The sequence below is a fragment of the Lithobates pipiens genome, unplaced genomic scaffold (genome assembly GCF_037356315.1).
Source record: "Lithobates pipiens isolate NorthernLeopardFrog02 unplaced genomic scaffold, aLitPip1_a1.2 Scaffold_30, whole genome shotgun sequence".
Lineage (NCBI taxonomy): Eukaryota > Metazoa > Chordata > Amphibia > Anura > Ranidae > Lithobates > Lithobates pipiens.
Window position 1 is genome coordinate 70,591,121 of NW_027507791.1, and position 24,385 is coordinate 70,615,505.

The 24,385-nt window shown below is 45.5% G+C and overlaps 1 protein-coding gene across 1 annotated transcript in view; it reads left to right on the top strand.

Annotated features, from left to right (window-relative positions):
* The window catches only part of LOC143942963 (potassium channel, subfamily K, member 16-like), a 114,948-nt gene that overhangs the window by 42,195 nt on the left and 48,368 nt on the right, over nucleotides 1–24,385 (top strand). Inside the window, exon 2 of the mRNA XM_077464408.1 lies at nucleotides 2,433–2,883. Within this exon, the coding sequence (XP_077320534.1) occupies nucleotides 2,644–2,883 (240 nt within the window). The 5' untranslated portion in view covers nucleotides 2,433–2,643. The remainder of the gene's footprint in view (nucleotides 1–2,432; nucleotides 2,884–24,385) is intronic.

The following is a 24,385-nucleotide window of genomic DNA, read 5'->3' on the forward strand; positions in this document are numbered from 1 at the left end:
TACCAATAAGGTGTCAGCATACCAATAAGTTTTGGACTATTTCATGCTTCCAACTTTGTGGAACAGTTTGCGGGTGACCCCTTCCTGTTCCAACATTACTGTGCACCAGTGCACAAAGCAAGGTCCATAAAGACATGTATGCGTGAGTTTGGGGTGGAGGAAATTGACTGGCCTGCACAGAGTGTGTGAAGCCAGGTGTCCCAATACTTTTGACAATATAGTGTATATCTGATGTAGCCTGGGAACATCAGCCAGCTGAGTTAGTAAAAACAAGCAGTCCTTTATTGGTATTTCCAATACAAGTAAACTCAAATATCGTACGCAAGATTGCTTCATACTACATACTTGAAATTGAAGGAGAATCACTGCAAATTACATCTGATAAGTTGATCTCTGTTTCTCTAAATAAGTAAGGACATTTACAAAGGTCATTATACTTTGCCTTCCTTCTTGAAAAGAAATAGAAGGTGGACATATAAGCAAGTAGGTTCCATTTAGGCCCCTTTCAAATGCACGGCTCTGTAGCAAAATTGCAGTAAAAATGTTCCCTGAGCATTTTTGGACCACTTGCTTAAAAATGCACCCACAGTGCAGTGGTGGGAAAAGTCCCATAGAATTTAAAGAAACAAAATTTTCAGCATTTTTCTTGCAAGACAATAACACAAGGGAAAAAAAAAATCAGTGTTAAAGGGCCCTTAGAGGCGTCCACTGCTCTACTGACACTGTCCACTGCTCTACTGACACCGTCCACTGCTCGACTGACACCGTCCACTGCTCGACTGACACCGTCCACTGCTCGACTGACACCGTCCACTGCTCGACTGACACCGTCCACTGCCCTACTGACACCGTTCACTGCCCTACTGACACCATTTACTGCTCTACTGACACTGTCCACTGCCCTACTGATACCATTTACTGCTCTACTGACACTGTCCACTGCCCTACTGACACCATTTACTGCTCTACTGACACTGTTCTACTGACACTGTCCACTGCTCTACTGACACGATTTACTGCCTTACTGACACGATTTACTGCCTTACTGACACTGTCCACTGCCCTACTGACACTGTCCACTGTTCTACTGACACTGTCCACTGTTCTACTGACACTGTCCACTGCCCTACTGACACCATTTACTGCTCTACTGACACTGTACACTGCCCTACTGACACTGTCCACTGCCCTACTGACACCATTTACTGCTCTATTGACACCGTCCACTGCTCTACTGGCTGACAGTGTCCACTTTTAAGGTAGGCTATTTTCACTGACATTTCTATTATTAATCAAATCATATTTTATGGGTACACTAAATACTTTTGTTTTATTTAATCATGCCCCTTTAAGTCCCCCCACTGTTAATGCAATTTGGCTATAGCAACTGTTCACTGTAGCACACTTCATTACTACTCTTTTTGGGTAACCCAAGGTATTTTACAATCCTATAGTGTGTACTACAAAAAAATTGCCATGCGCCGTGAAAATGTTCGGGTTTGGCTTGAAGAAAAGGTGGCAACCCTACCTTAGACCCAAGTCCACTAGATACTGTATATATGCATACATCGGCCATGCAGGATCAGGGTGATATTAAATGTCTTTTAATGTGTGTAGTGACGTAATAAATGCTTTGATACTTTTGTATACAGTGGTAATCTGGTTACTTTCCAGTATGGTTATCTCTGTTTTCAAGGCGAGGTTATTATAATCAGAGTTTAAAGATATAGGAATTGATCCAGCTGGCGACTACTAACTAGTTAAGAATCTCCTCACTCACTCCCCTTATTATTTGCATGTGAGTTCTAGAACGCGTCGCTGACCATCATTCAGTCTGGAAGATGAGCAGTACCGGACGTCTGGAGTGGTCTGCACTCCAGACAGGGGACAGTACAGGAGAGGAGGTGAGGTGAGGTTGGTAGTGAGAGTATTTTTTATTTTTGGAAATGCTGGACAATAGATATTTAACTTTTATTTGAGCAGTGGATATGAACGTTAAAACACGTTATGTTGTTGCAGTGATATCTATCTATCTTATACCCAGATATCCTTTCATAAGCCAAAATGATTAAATAATAGCTTGATGCTATTGTGTGTCTGCGGAAGTAATACTATACTCAAAGTTTTTTCTGCCATTGCTATTTAAATACATAGAATAAATAAGCATCGCTGCCAAATATGCCATAATAAATGCCATGTGCACCTTTCATTTGAAGTTCTGAAATAAGTGACAGGGCTGTTCATCTCATTTTCTTTTGTCCTTTATAAATCTACAGATAATATGATCTTCTCTAGCAGATGGCACCCATTCTTTTACCAGATACAATAAAAAGGCACATACACCCTGTAAAGTATGATAAGAATTTCTTTGATTAGTACATGTCACTTTAGCTTATTGCGTAATAATTGCTCTGTCCTGCTTATATTTGCAGGAAATGTAAACTGTGTCAGAATTCAAAGTACAAAGAGTTTACAGCGAGAGCTCATCGCTCCTCCCTAACTCTCCCCGTGAAGTCTTTTGCTTCCATAAACGGACTCCCATTGGAAAATCCAGGTCCTTGACCCTCCAAACAAACGCTCAGGTATATTCTATATAGGGCACTGTGTTTCTTGATTCTCGCAGTCCGCTTAAGTGCTGTGACAATGGAAACAGTTGAAAAAAAAAGCACTGGTAAGAAGACAGGCAAACTGCTTTCTGGGCTTTTAAAAAGTGCCCTGCTGGCAGCTGGATTTTTCACATACCTTCTGGCTGGGGCGATGGTTTTTCAGATGCTGGAACAAGAATCAGAGTCAAATGTAAAGGAGGAAACGGAGCGCCATCGGTTGGACTTCCTGAAGAACTATACGTGTCTAACACATGATGCTGTGGAACATCTAATTAAGGTAAGGAAACCAGTTTTGATGTATCAAAGGTTCAAGAATAATTAGATGGAGACAATGGAGGTTGATTTACTAAAGGCAAATTGACTTTGCACTACAAGTGCACTTGGAAGTACAGTCGCTGTAGATCCGAGGGGGACATGCAAGGAAAATAAAAAACAGCATTTTAGCTTGCACATGATTGGATGATAAAATCAGCAGAGCTTCCCCTAATTTCAGATCTACCCCTCAGATTTAAAGAGACTGCACTTCTAAGTGCACTTGTAGTGCAAAGTGGATTTGCCTTTCGTAAATAACCCCCAATATCTCCCATTTGTTCCTAATTTGTCATCATGGTTTTGATCCCACACAGATGGGTTAGATGGGTTGTTCATAGAATGGGATATAAAAAAAAACAACTCCAGGCAAGTAAATTCATTCATAACTTTCTTCTTCTTTTAATAGTTTTTATTGAAACAACCTAAAACAAGCATTGGTTACATAGATCAGGTGTACATAAAAATTAAATATGTAATTGTACAGACAATTTGGAAGGCAATATTTAGTACATGTAATCGTGCAGCTGAGTTCTGTTTTATTTGTTGAGGTAGGGCAGTGCCTGATTTAGAACTTATAAGGGTGCAAAAAGGGCAATTCCCCCTGGGCCCCAGACTAAAAAAATGAAACTTATTTTCCCCTGGGGACTTCAGTAGTGTGCTCGTTGAGGAAAATGCCCAGTTTGCAGCCTTTGCCAAGCTTCAGTCATGTCTCCCTCCATCTCCATTTCCCCCAGACTTTTCAGGTGTTAAAGCGGAGCTCCACCCAAAAGGTGAAGCTCCACTTGTTCACACCTGCCCCTCACCACTGCCACATTTGACACTTTTGGGGGGGGGGGGAGTGGGTATCTAGTTTTGACAGTTACCTGCTCCCACTTCCTGGCAAGAACACTGTGGCGATCTACGAGCATTTTGAGTGTCCTCAAAATGATACATATTGATGAGTGAGTCAGGCCCCTTTCACACGGGACGGATCAGTAATGATCCGACCCGTGATGATCCGCTTGCTCAGTGGGGATCGCTCTGTTGTCCCCGCTGAGCCGGCAGATAACAGGGCGGTCCTGGCACACTGTGCAGGGACCGCCCTGTCAGCTCTCCGTTCTCCTCTATGGGGGATCGGATGAACACAGACCGTCTGTCCGTGTTCATCCGATCCGCTCTGCAGACGGATAGAAAAATAGGATTTTCCCAAGTCTGCAGAATCGGACAATTGCGGAGGCGGACGATAGCGGGCGTCTGCGGCTGTTTATCCGCAGACACCCGCTATCCAATAGGAATGCATGTATGTCCGTATTTCATCCGCAAACGGATGGATGAAATACGGACATACTGTCCGCATGTGTGAAAGGGGCCTTTAAAGATTTTGGATAAGGTAAGAGCAGGAAGAAAGATTTTTTTGTAAATATTGTAGTGATGCATAACTGATGATTGCTAGTTTTAGTTCCAATTACTTGTGTAATGTGTATTCTTACAATTTCGGAACACGGATAATATGTGACCGGTCTAAACTACGTGGCATGTTCACAAATGCCAGGAGCCTGGCAGACAATGTGGGTGAACTAGAGATACTATTCTACGAGGATTTGGATTTTGTGGGAATTTCAGAGACCTGGTTCAACAGCTCTCATGATTGGCTGGCAAACATTCAAGGGTATACCCTTTATCGCAAGGATAGAGAGGGTAAAAAAGGGGGAGGGGTATGCCTATATATCAAGAATAATGTACAAGTGAATGTGAGAGATGACATCACTAAGGGAGCTAGGGAGGAGGTGGAATCCTTATGGGTAGAGCTCCAAAGGGATAAAGCTAAGGGGAAAATAATACTGGGAGTATGCTATAGACCCCCTAACCTGAGGGAGGAAGGGGAGACAGATCTCCTATCACAATTTGGATTAGCGGCAAGGATGGAAAGGGTTATCATAATGGGGGATTTTAATTATCCAGACATAGACTGGGCGGAGGGAACAGCGCATTCATCTAAGGCTCGCCGGTTCCTAAATCTCTTGCAGGACAATTTTATGGGTCAGATGGTAGACGCACCAACAAGAAGTAAAGCGTTACTGGATCTACTGATTACCAACAATACAGACCTGACCACGGATGTGGGAATACGGGGCAATTTAGGGAACAGTGATCACAGGTCAATTGGCTTCCATATAAATCACACAAATAGGAAACATAAGGGAAATACAAAGACACTGAATTTCAAAAGAGCCAACTTCCCTAAACTACGAACCTTACTAGAAGGCATAAATTGGGATAAAATCTTAGGAACAAAGAACGCAGAGACGAGATGGGTTTGCTTTAAGAGCATATTAAATAAGGGCATTAGCCAATGCATCCCATCCTGGATTGCTTAACGCCAATGTAAAAAATGCATATAAAAGCAAAGGAGAAGGCCTTCAAAAAATACAAGGTTGAGATATCATCATCGGCATTCAAACTTTATAAAGAATGTGACAAGATATGTAAGGGTGCAATAAGGAAGGCTAAGATAGAACATGAAAGACACATAGCGGAGGAGAGCAAAAAAAAATCCCAAGAAATTCTTTAAGTATGTAAACGGTAAAAAAGGGAGGACAGACCATATTGGCCCCATAAAGAATTAGGAAGGACATCTGGTTACAAAGGAAGGGGAGTTGGCAAACGTGTTGAATTTATTCTTCTCCTCAGTCTCCCCGAGGGAATTGGGGGGCTTCAGTAACTAAAACTGCAGTGTTTATCCTCATGACACATCACAGGAAGTACCTCCATGATTAACAGAGGACAGAATTAAAATTAGACTTGGGAAACTTAGGATTAATAAATCACTGGGACTAGATGGCTTGCACCCGAGGGTACTTAGGGAACTCAGTCAAGTAATTGCCAGACCATTGTTCCTAATTTTTACTGACAGTCTACTGACTGGAATGGTACCAGCTGATTGGAGAAAAGCCAGTGTAGCACCAATATTTAAAAAGGGCCCAAAGTGCATCCCTGGGAATTACAGACCAGTTTGCCTAACATCAATAGTATGTAAACTCTTGGAGGGGATGATAAGGGACTATATACAAGATTTTAGTAATGAGAACGGTATCATTAGCAGTAATCAGCATGGATTCATGAAGAATCATTCTTGCCAAACCAATCTATTAACCTTCTATGAGGAAGTGAGTTGCCATCTAGATAAAGGAAGGCCCGTAGACGTGGTGTATTTGGATTGTGCAAAAGCATTTGACATAGTTCCCCATAAACGTTTACTGTATAAAATAAGTTCCGTTGCCATGGACCATAGGGTGAGTACATGGAGTGAAAACTGGTTACAAGGGCGAGTTCAGAGGGTGGTGATAAATGGAGTGTACTCTGAATGGTCAGGGGTGGGTAGTGGGGTCCCCCAGGGTTCTGTGCTGGGACCAATCCTATTTAATTTGTTCATACATGAGCTGGAGGATGGGGTAAACAGTTCAATCTCTGTATTTGCAGACAATACTAAGCTAAGCAGGGCAATAACTTCTCCGCAGGATGTGGAAACCTTGCAAAAAGATCTGCAATGCCAAGCTGGTGCTAACAAAGCATACAGAATATTGGCATGCATTAAAAAGGTGATCAACTCCAGAGATAAAACAATAATTCTCCCGCTCTACAAGACTCTAGTCCGGGCACACCTGGAGTATGCTGTTGTCATGGTTATGCAGTAATCTTCCTCTGTCTGCTTACCTCTCCTCATGTGTTCAGACTAAGAGGCCAGCCAGTTCCACCTGGTGGTTTTTAAAACCTCTCCTCTAAGCATGGCTCCACCCCAGGCCCTATCAGGGATCCCTATATTAGCCTGTGCACTGCAAGCCAGTGGTGCTGAACAACTATTGTGTATTCACTGTGTGTTTGGCTTCCTGTTTCCTGCTTGCCGTGTGCTCTGCGTTTGTCTTTGTTACCGACCTTGGCGTGTTCTCGACTATTCCTGTCTGCTCGTGACCCTGACCTTTTGGAATGTCCCTGACTATCCCCGTCTGCCTGTGACCCTGAACCTTTGGTGTGTACTCTGTTGTTCCTGTCTGCTAGTTGCCCTGACCTCTGCCTTATCCCTTTACTATCCTTGTTATTCCAGCCTGCTGTTTCCTTCTCCTGTAGGCTAGCGTGAGCTGAGACCGTAGGGGCTGCGACCTGGAGCCAGACTGCAGCGCAGTCTATCCTCACCACTAGAGGCTCTGGGTAACACCTGCTGGCTCTTAGGCCGCGTACACACGCGCAGACTGTTCGCCCAACCTTGTCCGCTGAACAGTGTTTGGGCGGACAGTCCGCTCGTGTGTGGGGCTTCAGCGGACAGTTTCAGCGGACAGTTGGACGAACAAGGTCTTACGGAAATTCCGAAAAACTGTCCGCTGAAACAAGGTTTCAGCGGACTGTTCGCTCGTGTGTAGGCTTGTTCGGCCAACTAAGTCTCGCGCATGCTCAGAAAGGATTTTCACGCCGAAAGCTATAATGCAGTGTATAGGACGTCGTATTTTTCGTCCCGTCGTACGTGCCGTTCACGTCATCGCGCACGGTTTCAGCAAACTGTTCGTCCGTCGTGTGTGGCCATGTCCGTCCATGCTAAGTTTGAGCGGACTGTTTGCCGAAACTGTTGGACGGACAAAGTTGGGCGAACAGTCCGCGCGTGTGTACGCGGCCTTAGACTCCGCGCCCTGGGGAATCTATGCTCTAGCTCCTTTTGGGATCTGTGTTAATGATCCAGTAGACCTGCTTCCTGAATCTCCCTGGTTACAATTCGCAGCAGTCAGTCCTAAGGTCCACTATTTAGCGGTGCACTTCCGATTCATAGTTACAAAGTTAGTCAGGTTGAAAAAAAGACACAAGTCCACCCAGTCCAACCACAAAAATAAATAAATAAATAAATAATAATATCATACAATCCCATATACCCAATTCTATACCCACAGTTGATCCAGAGGAAGGCAAAAAAAAACAGCAGAGCATGATCCAATTTGCTAAAGCAGGGGAAAAAATTCCTTCCTGATCCCCCAAGAGGCAATCGGATTTTCCCCGGATCAACTTTACCTATAAATGTTAGTACCCAGTTATATTCTGTACACTTAGGAATTAATCCAGGCCCTTCTTAAAGCAATCCACTGAGCTGGCCAGAACCACCTCTGCAGGGAGTCTATTCCACATTTTCACAGCTCTTACTATGAAGAAACCTTTCCGTATTTGGAGATGAAATCTCTTTTCCTCCTACGGAGTGCATCTGTCACCTGGTCTCAGGTGACCTGACAGCTGTCCAGTTCTGGGCACCAGTCCTCAGGAAGGATGTACTGGAAATGGAGCGAGTATAAAGAATGGCAAGAAAGCTAATAAAGGGTCTGGAGGATATTAGTTATGAGGAAAGTTTGCGAGCACTGAACTTATTCTCTCTGATAAAGAGACTCTTGAGAGGGGATATGATTTTTATATATATAAAATTAAATATACAAATACCATACTGGTGACCCCACAATAGGGATAAAACTTTTTCACAAAAGGGAGTTTAACAAGACAAGGCCACGCATTAAAAGTAGCAGAATGTATTTTGGGTGTAAATTTTGCTAGGTACATGCTATGCGTTAGAAAAGTCTTATAAATTGACAACTTTGTTTAAAAAAAAAAGTTTTCATTTTCTTTCTATTTATTTTATTTTTTTAAACTTGTGGGAAAAAATGTTAAAAAGACTCATTATGTCTCATAGACTATATGTTGGTGTTTGCGTTCCAAAATGGGGTCAATTTGTGGGGGTTTCCATTGTCCCGGTGCTCCATGGCATGGAAAAGTGTGATAGGTAGTCATGACATTTGATGGATAATTTATGCTCCTAGAACGCCTGAAAGTGCTACTTGGATGTTGGCCCTCTGTATGTGGCCAGGCTGTGGAAAAGTCTCACACATTATATACTTATCAGGATTTATTTATTTTTACCAAAGACATGTAGCAGAATACATTCTGGCCTAAACTTATGACAATATTTGATTTTATTGGATTTCCTTTAAAACAAAGTAGAAAATAATGTTATTTTCAAAGTTTTCACTCTCTTTTATTTTTATTTTTTGCTTATATCGCAAAAAATAAAAAAAAACTGTGGTAAACAAACAACAAAAGACTGTTCTATTTGTTTGAACAAAATGATAAAAAATGTGGGTATAGTGTAGCATGACTGAATAATTGTCATTTTAAAGTGAGAGCATTTGAAATTGGTCTGGGAAGGAAGGGGGTGAAAGTGGCTGGTATTGAAAAAAATACATTAAAAATGTTTTTTGGCTTAACCTTTTCCATGAGGGGGTGTTTAATATTCAAAAATATTATTTTTTTTTCCCCCATCCATGTCCCAGTGTGGATATTTTCCTTTACTTCCTGTCCTGTATACACAACAAGAAGAGGGAATCTGTCCAACGTAAGGAAAATGACCCTTTAGTTTGTCACCAGAACAAATGTCCCCCATTTCTAGATTTCCACATCTGTTCCTGTAAAAAAAAAAAAAGTTTAGCCCACAGGACAAATAGAGAGGGTGAATCTCCCTATCAGAAACACAGAGAGAGTAATAAAGGCCTAACAGTGGTTTTACCTCTTAACCAAACCTCCCCCTTTAAAAAAAAAAAAAAAAAAAAAAATAAAGAAGGTTTTGGCTTTAGATTCACTTTGTGTTCTATACTTTTCTCACGGTCCTTTAAAGTCCTATTTGGCAGGGCTTCCAGATTGTCTCTAGGGTAGGGCTGTACTTTCTGCTTGTCATTCTGCATTGTAAAATATTCCTCCACAATGGAAGACCTTTGTAGAATGCTACCCTAGTGTTGGTTAGAGTAGAACAACAATGTAACAGAGGCATTCTGGCTTTCCCACGTATTTATAAATAGAGAGAGAAATAAATAGGTTTTAATGTGATTTCTTGGCTGAATGTTATGGAACTTCTGTATTGTGTACATAGTAGATGGCCCATTGTGAATTTCCTGGTATGTTGTATATTTATTGCACTTTTTACATTTAATCTTTTTCCTCTGCTCATATCATACATGTGTAAGATTTGAGTCTGTTTTATTCCTTACTATATAGATCTCAGTATGGGTGCTTCTATTGATTATAGTTGGAGCCAAAGTGTACATTGACACCTTGAGGCTGGCAATGGGGATTTCCATTATATTTTCAAGTGTATTCTCTACTTTTTGTTAAAATATTGGAAGTGTTACAATTGAGAAAAACTTTATTCCCCTTTCATTGCCTATTTCAACATCTATATAGTGCAATGATCTTCCCCACTGAGCTGTTGTGTTCTGATGGGGGGGGGGGCGGCCCCTCCACCAGAACACTCCACAAATGCTTGCAGGACCCAGCTGGAACACTAACTACCTGACAGTCACTTAGGTGAAGCAAAATCCCATTACAGGCAGGAACCCGAGATCCTTTAGTTGTGTAATAGAACTTCCTCCGTGTGTTTTTTGGTAGTAATCTTCCAGGCCCAAGGTCCAAACCTCTCCCCCCCCCCCAGACTAGGGGGCATTCTCAAGGGCCACTTGCAGCCTCCTCAACACCAGCTTTCACCCAACTCTCCTTCCCCTGGCATGACTCAATCTATTTGAGGTGGCCTGTCCCCTGTCAGCCTTTCACTGGGGATTGACAAAGGCCCACATAAATATTCCAAGCAGCTAATCCCCAATATGTCCACAACATACTACAATGTTCCAGAAAACAGGGAGAAGCTGCTAGGATGTGTCACCCAGCCCTGAGTCACTAAACCCTGACCCAGATTCATAGCCCAGGCATGGCCCTGAGCCAAACTAAAATTTCCCTACACTAACATTCTAGCCACTAGAGGGTGCTACATACAGGTATTTAACTTTCTGTCCCGTAGCCAAGCAGGAAGTGGAAGGAAATCCATGCAAATTAAGGGAATTTCTTGGGAACTCTCAAGTAACCAGAGCTAATGTCACCATTGGAAGATTTGCTCTCTTACTTAATTTGGGAATTCTTTTACTTTCAATGCTAATGGTAAACAGGACAAATAGAGAGTATGAATCTCCCTTATGGGGACACAGACCACAATAAAAACTGCCAGAAGTTCTAATCCTTCTCCCCTCTATCCAAAACTAAAAAAAAAAAAAGTTTTGCCTTTTAGTTATACTTGAAGTTTCAGCCAGTTTATATAAACTTACAATGAGGGTTGAAGGTGCATGGGTTCTGTTTGAGAGATGTTTGAACAGATAAAGTTTGGAAATTTTGATTGTTACAGCCACATGGCCGTATTTGGTCAATGACATCAGCCATCATCCCTGGCCCCATTGTTTACCGTATATACTTGAGTATAGGCCGACCCGAATATAAGCCGAGGCCCCCAATTTACCCCAAAAAAACTGGGAAACTTATTGACTCGTGTATAAGCCGAGGGTGAGACATGCCTGTCCATCCCTGTGTGTCCGTCCATCCCTGTGTGTCCATCCATCCCTGTGTGTGTGTCCATCCATCCCTGTGTGTGTGTGTCCATCCATCCCTGTGTGTGTCCATCCCTGTGTGTGTGTCCATCCATCCCTGTGTGTGTGTCCATCCATCCCTGTGTGTGTGTCCATCCATCCCTGTGTGTGTGTCCATCCATGCCTGTGTGTGTGTCCATCCATGCCTGTGTGTGTGTCCATCCATGCCTGTGTGTGTGTCCATCCATGCCTGTGTGTGTGTGTCCATCCATGCCTGTGTGTGTGTCCATCCATGCCTGTGTGTGTGTCCATCCATGCCTGTGTGTGTGTCCATCCATGCCTGTGTATGTCCGTGCAGCCGTGTGTGTCCAGCCTACCTGTGTCCCGAGCCTCCGTCCCGTCCCGAGCCGAGCCTCCGTCCCGTCCCGAGCTGAGCCTCCGTTCCGTCCCGTCCCGAGCCTCCGTCCTTCTGCCATGCCAGGATCGCCGCTCTTCGTCGGCGCCTCGGCGGCCATTCCACTATTCAAAAGCCGCGCCTCCGTCTGTGATAGGTGGAACACTCAATTTCCCAGCAGTCTGTGTTCCGCCTATCACGGACATCCTCTCATCCTCGTCCGTAGTATGAGGATGAGCGGATGTCCGTGATAGGCGGACCACTGACTGCTGGGAAATTGAGTGTTCCGCCTATCACAGACGGAGGCGCGGCTTTTGAATAGTAGAATGGCCGCCGTCTGTCTGCTCGACACGCTGATCGAGCAGGCAGACGGCGATGACTCGAGTATAAGCCGAGGGGGGCACTTTCAGCCTCAAAAAAGAGGCTGAAAATCTCGGCTTATACTCGAGTATATACGGTACATTTAGCTGCCTAGGGCCATGGATGCGTCTTTGATTGCTAGGACTCCAGTGGACACCACCATCCTTGAAACCACAACTCTGAATTGGAACCTACAATTTATTAGAAGAGGTAGTAATACTACCGCTAATGAATGATGGTCCAGATTGTAAAAGGGTCCTGTGTGTCTTTTAGGTCCAGTTCAGGCAAAAATTAGGACTTAAATCGTTGAACAGCACACACCGGATCCCAGAACCCCCGCCTCAAAGTGCTTTTACTGCATGTTGGGAATATTTAAATACTTTAGTGTGCACAGCCCAGGCCCATGTGCACTTGAAGACGGTGTTCACTTGAAGAGGTGAACATGTTTCTATTGACACTACGTTCACACCTGTGCATTTTTTGGGTGTGTTTTGCAAAAAGATGCCACAATCCATTTAACATGGTCTCCTATGGATGTAGTTATCTTTTTTTTTTTTTGGAAAGGGTCTGACTTTTTTTTTTTTTTCCCGCAGCAAATTCTGTTTTACGTGCAATAGACTTCAGTGGAGCTGCATCAAAAATGCAAATGTTGCGTTTTTACTAGGCCCTTATCCCAGCATGCAGCCCAGCAGGTCAGGAAAGGGACAAGCAGGCACTCTGCCTGGCCTCCCATGTGATTGAGTATGGGGTACATAGTACCCCTATCCATTGATTGAATAAAGTGAATAAAGACAGGTTTTATTTTTTAATAAAGGGCTTGTCAGTGTCCCCCAATGTAGGTCCATCTCATGCCGCAGCATGAACCAGTTGGTAATATCACAAGGAGGCAGGGTCACCCGCTGACATCATAGGATGATTCGGCCAATTAGCTATTTAAGAAATGTCACATGGAGGAGCAGGCAGTAAGCCTTCATCGTGGGCGGAGCTTTTTTTTGTGGGTGCTGCATGAGATGGATCTATATTGGTGGACATTGTTTTTTTATTTTTTAATAAAGAGCTTGTCAAACTCTTCTTCACTTTTTACACTTTATTTTTCATTTTTTTGGTAGCCCATACTCATTCACATAGGGGAAGGCCAGGACCCGGGGGCCCACCTTTATCAAAGGGGGCTCCCAGAGTCTGATAAGCCTCTGCCCACAGGCCCCCACTGCCCAGGGTTGTGGTGAAGAGACCCTTGTCCCCAATGAATATGGGTACAAGGTGCTTTGTGGTGGTGGTGGATTTATTTATTTTTTTGGCATGGGGTTCCCCTTCAAATACACACCAGATCCAAAGAGACTGCTGTTTTTTTTTCTCTTTTATTATTACTATTTTTTTTATATTCAGCTGTCAGTGGAGAAGCTCACTGACAGCTGATGACTCATCAATTAAGGACACATCAATTAAGGACAGCTTCCTGGCCAGCTCCTATATATATTTATTGTGGTAGTATGGTACCCCACCAGCAGAAGAATGCAGGGTTCTCAACCAGGCAGGTTGAGGGGCTCCAGGAAAGTTGTTTATTTGTGAGGAAACTGGCTTTTCAGTTTCCTCTGTGTTTTCAAAAAATCCAGTTTGGTACCTGGAGCCCGGAGATTCCATAGTGTTATGGGTGGGACGGAATCTCCAATCCTGGGACCGGGTTTTGGGAACAGCCAGAAGTCTGGCTGGATGATTGCACAGGTGGGTCCTGGGTTTAAAACAGAGCCAAGACCATGGTTCTGGGCTCCACCCTCCCGAGGAGTCCAGGCGAGTAAGGGAGAAGTGTGCATGTCTGCACAGGTCGGGCTGTCAGAGCAGACAGAGGGTCCAAGCTTGTGGGCTGAAAAAGAAGCTAGTAAAGAGTGCTGAGGTACTGGGTGTACAGGAACTCTGTTACAGAGCCAAGAGGGCTGCAGCATAAGTCTGAGCAGCAGTGCTGCTAAAGAGAGCCAGGTGGTTTGGTATTTTTGGTTCTACTTACATTATTGCTGTGGAAAGGTGAAACCCCTGTGTGGGCAACTCTTCTGTTATCGGACTTTTCTTTCTTTAATAAAAGTGGGCCTACAAGCCCTTCAAACGGCATATCTGGCGTGGACTCAGCTCACTGGTAAGCTCTACCCTTAAGCTAAAATAACCCCCAAATATTACAATATATATATCTATATATGCAATGCAAATTTTGATCAGGTTCAAAAAAGGGTCCTGTGCGAGTTTAGTGCGGTGTGAATTTCAGCTCTATAGACTTCTATGGGACTGGGATGAAATCGCAGTCCAATGTTTACATCACTGCAAATTATTATTTATTATTGTAGCAGCCTCTACCTTAGGTAGGTTGCTAGAGGTAGTTGTTTGTGTTTTTACAGCCAGTGCAGGTAAATTTAGGCAGGCCTAGCTGTGAGCTAGGCCTGTTTGTTTTTGATCTGGGTGCTGGTTTAGTGTAGCAGCAGGTGACTGATGTGTACTTCATCTCTCTGGCACCTCCTTTGTTTCCAGAGGGTTCTGGAAAAAAGAAAGGCAGAAGGTGAGAGTGACATGGAGTGTATCTGGGAGCCCTGAATAATCCCCAACTAGGATTAGCAGAGGGCAGGATATATATTATAAATATATGTATATTAGGGCTGTTACTGATTAAAATTTTCGTGTTTGATGAATCGATTTTTTTTTTAAATCGATGAATCGACTAATTTTGATTAATTATAACGCACATACAGATCCAACTACTTTTAGCTGTTCTCCTTGCATTGCAACTCTGTATTAGTCAGTGGTAAATGTGGTATACACTATATACAATCACCCGACACTAGTTCATTTCCACAATCCATGACTTAACTTAACAGTTCACACAAATACGTTTTAAATTCAAACTGTAGCACTGACGTAAGTCATTTTTTTCCACAGTAGTGTGACAATCCCTCCACCTCCGGTCTACCTAATCACTCTCATCTCATGGCATGGACCCCTGTGCAAACCTGTGGCCATGCAAGCGTGTATCAAAAGGGTTAACACAGACCATAAACTTCTCTGACGTCTCTTTAGATCTCAGCAAGGACGCCAGGTCATGGGAAGAAAGATAAGATCTAAGTGCTCACCGCTTAAGTATAAGATTTAATTTTTGTGTTCAAACACAAACTACTCACATAAAGATGATAAAAACACAGCATGTAAAGCGGACAATCGTGTTAGTTCCATAGGGCAGCACCGGGTGATGTCATGCGCAGCTCCTCCCCTGTACACGTTACGTTCAATCAGAACTTCAATGTTACTGGACTCCTCCCCCTTTCCCTTCGTTAGCAGACTGAGGCACTTGGGGAAGGGGGAGGAGTCCGGTGACGTCGATGTCTGTGATGTCACCAGATCTCAGACGGAACTCCCTGAAGACCTGGAAGTCGGCGGAGAGGTAAGTACTGATCAAAAAAAATTTGATTGATCAAAAAAATTTACGATTAATCAAGGAGTTAATCATTAATTTCCACAGCGCTAATATATATATTGAACTGAATGGTGGAGTGGTAGACTGTCATGTCCCTTGAGGGAAGCCTCCTTTCTGGGAGGCAGCCTCTCACTACACAGTGACTGAGAGGTATCCTGGAGCAGGAGGAGGGCAGTGAGGAGCACTGCCGGGCAAGTCATTCAGGAGGGATCCATCCTGGGTTCGGTGAGTGAGAAGCTCTGGGAGGGACATTCCATGATTAAATGTGAAGCCAGAGGGAGAGACTGTGGTGTCGTTGAAGTCAAGTTGCTGCAGCCAGGAGGGTTGACAGGATTTGCACCAGACTTTCTAGGATTAGTAGTCCACCAAGTTTCAGTTAGCACAAATGTCCTTTTTCATCACTATTGGTTGCTACACCGAAGGGACTGCAGACCCCTGCCAGCGAATAGGTATTATTGAACTGTTGAGATTTATTCAGAGTGAGGCCTAACCATGTGCTATTGGAGACCGCAATTTAGGAATGTGCAGCAGAGAAAGCAATGTGATCTCAAGTAGTGTGCTGGAGGAGTGTGGAGCTTTAGCCCTTGTACACACGGTCGGACATTTCGACAACCAAATCCGACAGATTTTGTCCGAAACACACAGTCGGACAAAGTTGTCAGAAAATCCAATCATACTGAACGTGATGACGTTATTTCGTTATGACGGGACTACGTTCAGACTAGTAGCCAATAGCTTTGGTCTAGGAATTTTATCTGAGCATGCGTGGCACTTTGTCCGATCGGAAATCTCTACACATGATCGGACAAAGTCCGATCGGAGCATGTTGTCAGAAAATTTTATAGACAAGTTGGAAAACTTGGTCCGCCGGATACTCTGATGGAAACAGTCTGATGGAGCCCACACACCGTCGGATTATCGGACTATCGGACATTGTCCATCGGAATATCCGACCGTGTGTACAAGGGCTTAGAGACTGTCAATATAGATTCAAATATCTTTGTTCAAACAAGCAAGATTCATTATATAGGCATCCCATGACTGTTTTCCCCATCCTCTAAATTTTAAAGTTTAATCCCCTAAATAAAAAAAACAAAAACCACAAGCTAAAGGACTGTTCATTAACTGGCAAAGTGTGTCTGAAGTGAATGCCTGGCCAAGCAGTGCGATATCTGGAACCAAAACACGCAGCGACCCCACGGAGCACCGCTACATTATTATTTTTTGCCTAGATTTTATAGAAAATAAAATCACAGATGTGACCACTCCCCTCACAAATTTGCATGGAAGATGCACATGCTAAGTAGAGTTTGCATTGCAATGCGAATTCACACCATGTACCACTTTAAATTTGCACCGCATCAGTGTGTGACCCTGGCCGAAGCAAGGTTTTCACAACTTTGCAAAAAAATATTCATTGGTACATATATGGGTATAAAAAAAAACATTTTCTTGGTTACATGCTGCATAAATTATTTTCTGCTCAAATGTTTAGATGCAAATGAGTCATGCACAGAACATTTGAAACATCACTTAACTTTAATTTAGTTATTTATAGAGTCCTTTTTATTTATAGCATGTGCGGTAGGACTGTAAATGATGAGAATGAAAGGATAACCACTAGATGTTTTGCCAGATAAAAGACTAATTAAACTTTTTAGTATAAATTTAGCTGAATACATTCCAAGTGCATCAAAACGAAATCTTACAGCTGGTTTCCATTAGAATGCAGCCACAGCAACAGAGTAGAAAAGCCTGTGCCCTTCTAGCTTGCTGTATAGGAAGACCCTTGTTCTGTGTATGTAGGCAGTAGTCTCTCTTCAACAAGCCCCCTGCTCTGCAAGATCTTAAAGTGTTTGTTACCCCAACATTTCATAGTCCTGATATTTGCCTGCTGTACCATGTACTTGTATGAGAAAGTATCCTGTTCTCTTTGTATTGCTTCCTTTGTGTGAAATCCCTGGTGTTCCTACCAGCCCCTCTGCTTTCCTAAAAACACTGACCACACTAAGCAGGAGAACACATTGTGGTCAGTTCCCTAGCTATGCTGGGTACTCAGCCTGTGTTGCTCCAATGATCAGGCTTCTACTGACATGCCCCCCCCCCCCACAACCTTTATCTGGAAAGATCAGTGTACTGCTGCGCCACCCTCCCCAGATAGCTGCCGGCAGGGTTTCAAGAAGTGCTAGCAGCTTGTTTAAAATGGCAATCAGCACTCCCATTAGGATCTGTGTTCAACATTTACAAACTGGAACTGATTGGTAATTGAAAAGTTTCAACAAGGCTCACTACTAAACAAAATGCCTACTAAAAACATACACAATTATTTTAAAGGATTTGTAAGGGAAGAAGGTTTTTTATCTTAATGCATTCTATGTCCTGGACTAGGCGTGTCAGTGCTACGTACCTCCCTTTCCAAACTTCCAAACTGTGGTAGCGAAGCTTTCCACTCACTCCTGGCTGGCCTCTCTTAACCTCCCTGGCGGTATGATTCAGTCTGGAATTAGGTGCTGAAAGCGGTACAATTATTTTGCATGGAAATCTGGCTTTTATTTTGTAGTCCTGTAATTCTTAGGAATAACGCTCTTAAATCTCAGAGGTATGATAACGTTTATAATATAATAAAGAATAATAAAAATTATTCAATAATGTGATCAAATCGTAAAACACTGAAAAAGGGACACTTTTTGGTTGCTATGGACAATCTCCAAATTCCAGGCAGAAAAAAACAGTATTTATAATATAAAAGTGCATGCAGGGCACTGCACAGACCATTAGGGACAAAGGGGGTGTGTAATTTTTTAATACAGCACTGTAATCTGTAAGATTACAGTGCTGTGTGTGTTTTGTGTCTTTTGACTTTTTTGAATTTGCCGCCGTTCTCCGCTCCCGTGCGCCGTAACGTTGCAGGGAAAGGAGCTCGCGGCATTCGGCACTGTGAATCAAGCGGAGGACAGCTCGATCACACAGCGCGGGGGACATCGCTGGATCCAGGGGACAAGGTAAGTAAGTCTCACTGTGTCCTCCCTGTATCCAGCGATGCGATCCCGAGTCTGGCTCGGGGTTACCGTTCCTGCTAGAAAATTCCCAACCCGAGCCAGACTCGGGATTACCGCTAGGGAGGCTAATAGTCCACTGTGGTTTAAACCTACTCTTAAAGTAGTTGTAAACCCTTACAAACCACTTTGACCTACAGGTAAGCCTAGATTAAGGCTTACCTGTACGTCCAAGAAATATCTCCTAAACACGGTTTAGGAGATATTTACTAAAAAAAGACAGTGACAGCTGTCTACGGCGCATGCACCGTAGACAGCGGCATGCAGGCGCACTATCGGCGCTAGCAGCATGCCGCTGCTAACAGCGATATGCCATTAGTGGCGGCTCCTGTGCGCCTACGCGGGAGTGACGTCATCACTGCTCCGGCGCTGTGAGTGGCCGGAGCAGTGATACCCAGAAGAAGATGGATGCTCCGGACTATGGGGACAGTGGTGACATCGCTGGCTCCTGTGTCAGGTAAGTGACACATAATGGGCTACTATGCGATGCATAGTAGCCCATTATGCTTTACCTTTGCAGGGAGACAAAGAGGAAGTAAACCCATCAGGGTTTACTTCCTCTTTAAGGAGTTATGTTCCCTGCCTGACCTCAAAAGATGGATGGGCATCCAGGGGAATTAAGTACTCCCCAGGATTTCAAATGCTTCTCTCAGATGCGTTTAGACTTTGACCTACCAAGTACCTATCAATTTATTACCAGCTTAGACATGCAGTATGAGCACAGTTTGGTTCCCTAGACAGGGGAATTAAGTACTTATGCCACATATACAACCCCCCCCCCCCCCCCAGGATTTCAAATGCTTCTCTCAGATGCGTTTAGACTTTGACCTACCAAGTACCTATCAATTTATTACCAGCTTAGACATGCAGTATGAGCACAGTTTGGTTCCCTAGACAGTTCTATTAGGATACCTGACCTGGAAAAACTACTGAGATCCCCGGAGCAGCCAAAATTTCACCTGTTACTTGGCCCTCGTGACAGACACCGACCCTAGATGTCACGTACCTGGTTAGAGAGCCCCAACGTGCAGGGAGCGGCGCCTCGTAAACCACCGGCTCTCGAGCCCCTGGTGATGGAGACAGGGGCTCAGGAGCCCGGAGGACACAAGTGCCTAGCCGGATAGCAGATAGCGGATACAACTGGAACAGATGGTAACAGGAACGGCAGGTGCACCTGGCGTTGGATGTCAGTCAAGGACTGCTGGGTGGCTGGCACAAGTGGACCGGCAAGGTGGCAGAGTCAATGGGTGCCGGACTTCGGGCAGACAGGCGTAGTCAATCAGGCTGGGTCGGTAACTATCAGGCAGCGGAGGTACAGAAGCGAGAGGCAGAGGCGTAGTCAATCAGGCAAAGGTCAAGGGCAGGCGGAATACAGGCAGAGTCCAGGAACAGGTCGGGTATAATGTCAGGAACACAATCACGAACAAACAGCAGAAGTCTCAGGAACGCTGTAGACCGAACAGCGCCGAGGAGCAGGAGCTGTGGCCTTAAATAGTCTATTGGGCAACAGGATTGGTCGTACGGCCCGTTTGCGTACCCCCGCAGGTGGCCGTGGTTACGCTCGTGACCCCGCGCACGTCCGTACGGTGCGAACGCCCGCTTGTGTCGGCGCGCACCTGCGAACGTCTGTTGGAACCTGCGTGCACCCGCGCGTGTTTGTTCGCGTCGACCCGCGTCCGAGGGCGTCGGAGATCCCGTCGTACAGGAACCCTGCAGGTACGTCTCTTCTGTACGATCGGGGTAGTGGAACGACCGTGACATTGCCCCCCCCCAAAGGGCAACCTCCGGATGCCCAACTGCATCATCCTATCAGGATGGGACCTCTTAAAGGCTTGGACTAGTTTTGCAGCATGCAGGTTGGACTCTGGTTCCCACGAGTTCTCCTCAGGGCCGTAGCCCTTCCACTTTACCAAGAACTGGATCTGGTTCCGTCTCTTCCTGCAGTCCATGATGGACTCGACCTCGTACTCCAGTTCCCCATCAATTGTCACGGGCTCAGGAGGATTGGTATTCCGGTCAACAAAGGGATCAGGAACCGCAGGCTTCAGTAGCGAGACATGAAAGACCGGGTGTATCCTGAATGACTCCGGGAGTTTCAGCTCGACGGCCACGTCATTTAGTTTCCTTACGATGGGAAATGGACCCACAAACCTCGGGCCCAGCTTCTTGGATGGGCAGGCTAGCTTCAAATTTAGTGTGGACAACCAGACCAGGTCCCCGACCTGGAGGTCAAGTTCCCCTCTTCTCCTCTTGTCAAAGGCCTCTTTATAGCATTTCTGGGTCTTCGCCAGGGTCTCTTGAAGAAGCTTGTTATTGTTCAAAAAAAATTAAGGTCCTCCAGGACTGCAGGTACAGAACATTCGGGGAGACTACCGGACAAAAAGGACGGATGAAAACCAAAATTTGCAAAAAATGGTGACTGTTTAGTGGCAGAATGAGTAGCATTATTATAAGCAAACTCTGCAAGCGGTAAAAGTGATGCCCAATCATCCTGAGAGAAAGAGGAGAAACAACGCAGATATTGCTCTAACGTCTGGTTGGTTCGCTCGGTCTGGCCATTGGTTTGAGGGTGATAGGCCGAGGAGAGACGGAGCTCAATCTTCAGGGCTTCACAGAGGGCTTTCCAGAACCTAGACGTAAATTGTACTCCTCTGTCAGAGGTAATGTCAGCAGGAACACCGTGGAGCCTTACTACTTCCTTAATAAAGGCCTTGGCCGTTTCTGTGGCCGACGGGGTCCCCCTCATCGGTATGAAGTGGGCCATCTTGGTAAACCTGTCTACCACTACCAGGATAGAGGAGAAGCCTTCAGAGAGGGGCAGATCCACTATAAAGTCCATAGATATCATCTTCCATGGTCTGTCCGGGATGGGTAAAGGTCTCAACAAGCCCCAAGCCCCTAATTTGCTACCTTTATTCCTGATGCAGGTGGTGCATGCCTCCACATATTCCCTGCAATGCTTCCTCATCTGGGGCCACCAGAACGTGCGCTGGAGCAAGTCCGTGGTCTTGGACACCCCAAAATGACCGGCCAATGGATGGTCGTGACAGGAACTGAGGACCGCCGTGCGGATCTCTTGGGGGACGAAGATTCGGTCCAGGTGCCAGAGAAGTCCGTCCTTGGAGGTTAAGGAGATGTCCGGTGGGATGGCTGGATCGCTGGAAGCCTGTTTAATTTGAGATAGGAGGCCTTCCTGGAGCAGAAGGAAGTTTCCTGGAGGCAGGATGGTGTCGGGGGTATGAGGTTCCACAGCTTCGTTGTACATCCGGGAAAGAGCATCAGGCTTCACATTCTTTGACCCGGGCCGGTATGTGATGTGGAACACAAATCTGGAAAAGAAAAGTGCCCACCGGGCCTGCCGAGGTTTCAATCGCTTGGCTGCTTTCAAATACTCGAGATTTTTATGGTCGGTATAGACCAGGATTGGATGAGAGGCGCCTTCAAGGAGATAGCGCCATTCCTCCAATGCTGCCTTGATCGCTAGGAGCTCCCGGTCACCGACATCGTAGTTGCGCTCGGCTTCTGAGAGTTTGCGGGAGAAGAAAGCCACCGGGTACAGAAGTGACTTGGGTCCCTGTCTCTGGGAAAGTACTGCCCCGACGGCCACTTCCGAAGCGTCCACCTCTAGGATATAAGGCAGCGAGGCGTCGGGGTGTTTGAGAATTGAGGCAGAGATAAACAGGTTCTTCAGAGTTTCGAAGGCCTCCTGAGCCCTAGGGGTCCACTGAAATTTCTGGTTCTGCTTGGTCAGCTCAGTGATGGGGGAAATAATGGAAGAAAATCCCCTGATGAATTTTCTGTAAAAGTTCGCGAATCCCACGAAGCGTTGGACCCCTTTCTTGTCCGAGGGAGCGGGCCAGTTTATGATGGCTGAAATTTTCTGTGGGTCCATCTCTATGCCGTTTACGGAGATGATCAAGCCCAGGAATTGGATACTCTGCTGTTCGAAAACGCACTTCTCCGGTTTGGCGTAAAGGCCATGGAGGCGGAGACGGGCCAGGACACTTCTTACATGCTCCCGGTGTTCAGCTAAAGAGGAAGAGAAGATTAAGATGTCATCGAGATATATAACAACAAACAAATCAAGGTACTCTCTAAAGACATCGTTAACAAAGTGTTGAAATGTAGCGGGAGCGTTACAAAGTCCAAAGGGCATAACTCGGTACTCATAATGTCCGAAGCGGGTACGGAAGGCGGTCTTCCATTCGTCGCCTTTACGAATGCGAATGAGGTTGTACGCGCCCCGTAAGTCTAACTTGGAGAACACCTTGGCCGACCCCAGTCTCTGAAATAATTCGGGCACTAACGGTAGAGGATAACGGTTCTTAATTGTAACTTTGTTAAGTGCTCGGTAGTCCACACAGGGCCGTAAGGAATGGTCCTTCTTCTGAACAAAGAAAATCCCTGCGCCTGCTGGGGAAGTGGATGGTCGTATGAAACCCTTCTTCAGGTTATCGTCCAGGTAGGTTTTTAAAGCACCCAGCTCGGTTTCAGATAAGGGGAAGATCCTCCCGAACGGGATCTCCGCTCCCGGGAGTAGGTCAATAGGGCAATCGTATTGCCTGTGGGGAGGTAAAGTCTCTGCGCCCTTTTTACTGAATACATCTAAAAACTGGTGGTAAGCTTCGGGCACAACCCGTCGGAGCTCGGTGTCTGTTTCCATGCAGAGCAGAGAAGAAGAGGCAGGATCTGTGTTGGCGGCTGGGAAGCAGTTTTGATGACAATATGCAGACGGGAACTCTACTTCTCCAGTGAACCAGTTAATCAGAGGGTTGTGGGCCTTCAACCAGGGCATGCCCAGGATCACAGGAAACAGGGGGGATTTGATGATATCCAGACTCAGGAATTCCTGATGAGTTCCGGCTATGGTGACGAAAAGCGGGGACGTCTCCTGAGTAACGGGTCCGGATTTAAGGGAGGAGCCGTCGGCCAGAAAGATTGAAAGTCCCTTTACCCTAGGCCGAAGAGGGATGTTATTCTTCAGGGCAAAAGACAGGTCCATGAAGCCGCTGCAAGCTCCAGAGTCTATGATGGCGTCAACGCTGAGAGTCCCTCCGGAAAACTGTAGGAGAAGAGGTACAACCAGGTGAGAGATGGTGTTGGTGCTGGGCAGAATGGCAGGAGAAGCAGAAGGTGCAAGAAGGCACTTACGTGACTTGGCGGGGCAGGTGCGAACGTAATGTCCAGATTCCCCACAATAAAGGCAAAGGTTGCCAGTTCTCCGGCGTTGGCGCTCCTCGGGCGTCAAGGAAGGGCGAAGTAGACCCAGTTGCATAGGCTCCGAAGGATCCAGAGCAGGTGGAGCAGGAAGGACCGGAGGGTTGGGACTTGGAACCCGCGGCATCATCCAGACTGGGCGAGAAGTGGAAGTTGAGCGCTCTAAACGACGTTCCCTCAAACGCCTGTCAATCTGAATCGAGAGATCGATGAGGGCTTCGAGGGTTTCAGGGGTTCCCACGCGAGCCAATTCATCCTTTAATGCCTCCGAAAGTCCCATGCGGAACTGGTAGCGAAGGGCTGAGTTATTCCACTCTGTGTCGGCACTCCAACGCCTGAACTCAGACACATAGTCCTCTACTGGCCTGCGACCCTGCTGGAGTACATGCAAAGCTGCTTCTGCAGTGGCGGCGAGTTGCGGGTCCTCGTACAGTCGGGACATGGCTAGGAAGAAATCGTTCAAAGAATCCAAAGAGGGGTCCTTCCGTTCGAGGAGACGATGTGCCCAGGTCTGAGGTTCGTCGGTTAATAGAGAAATGACGAACCCCACTTTTGTTGCCTCAAGAGAAAAAGTCCGGGGTTGGAGG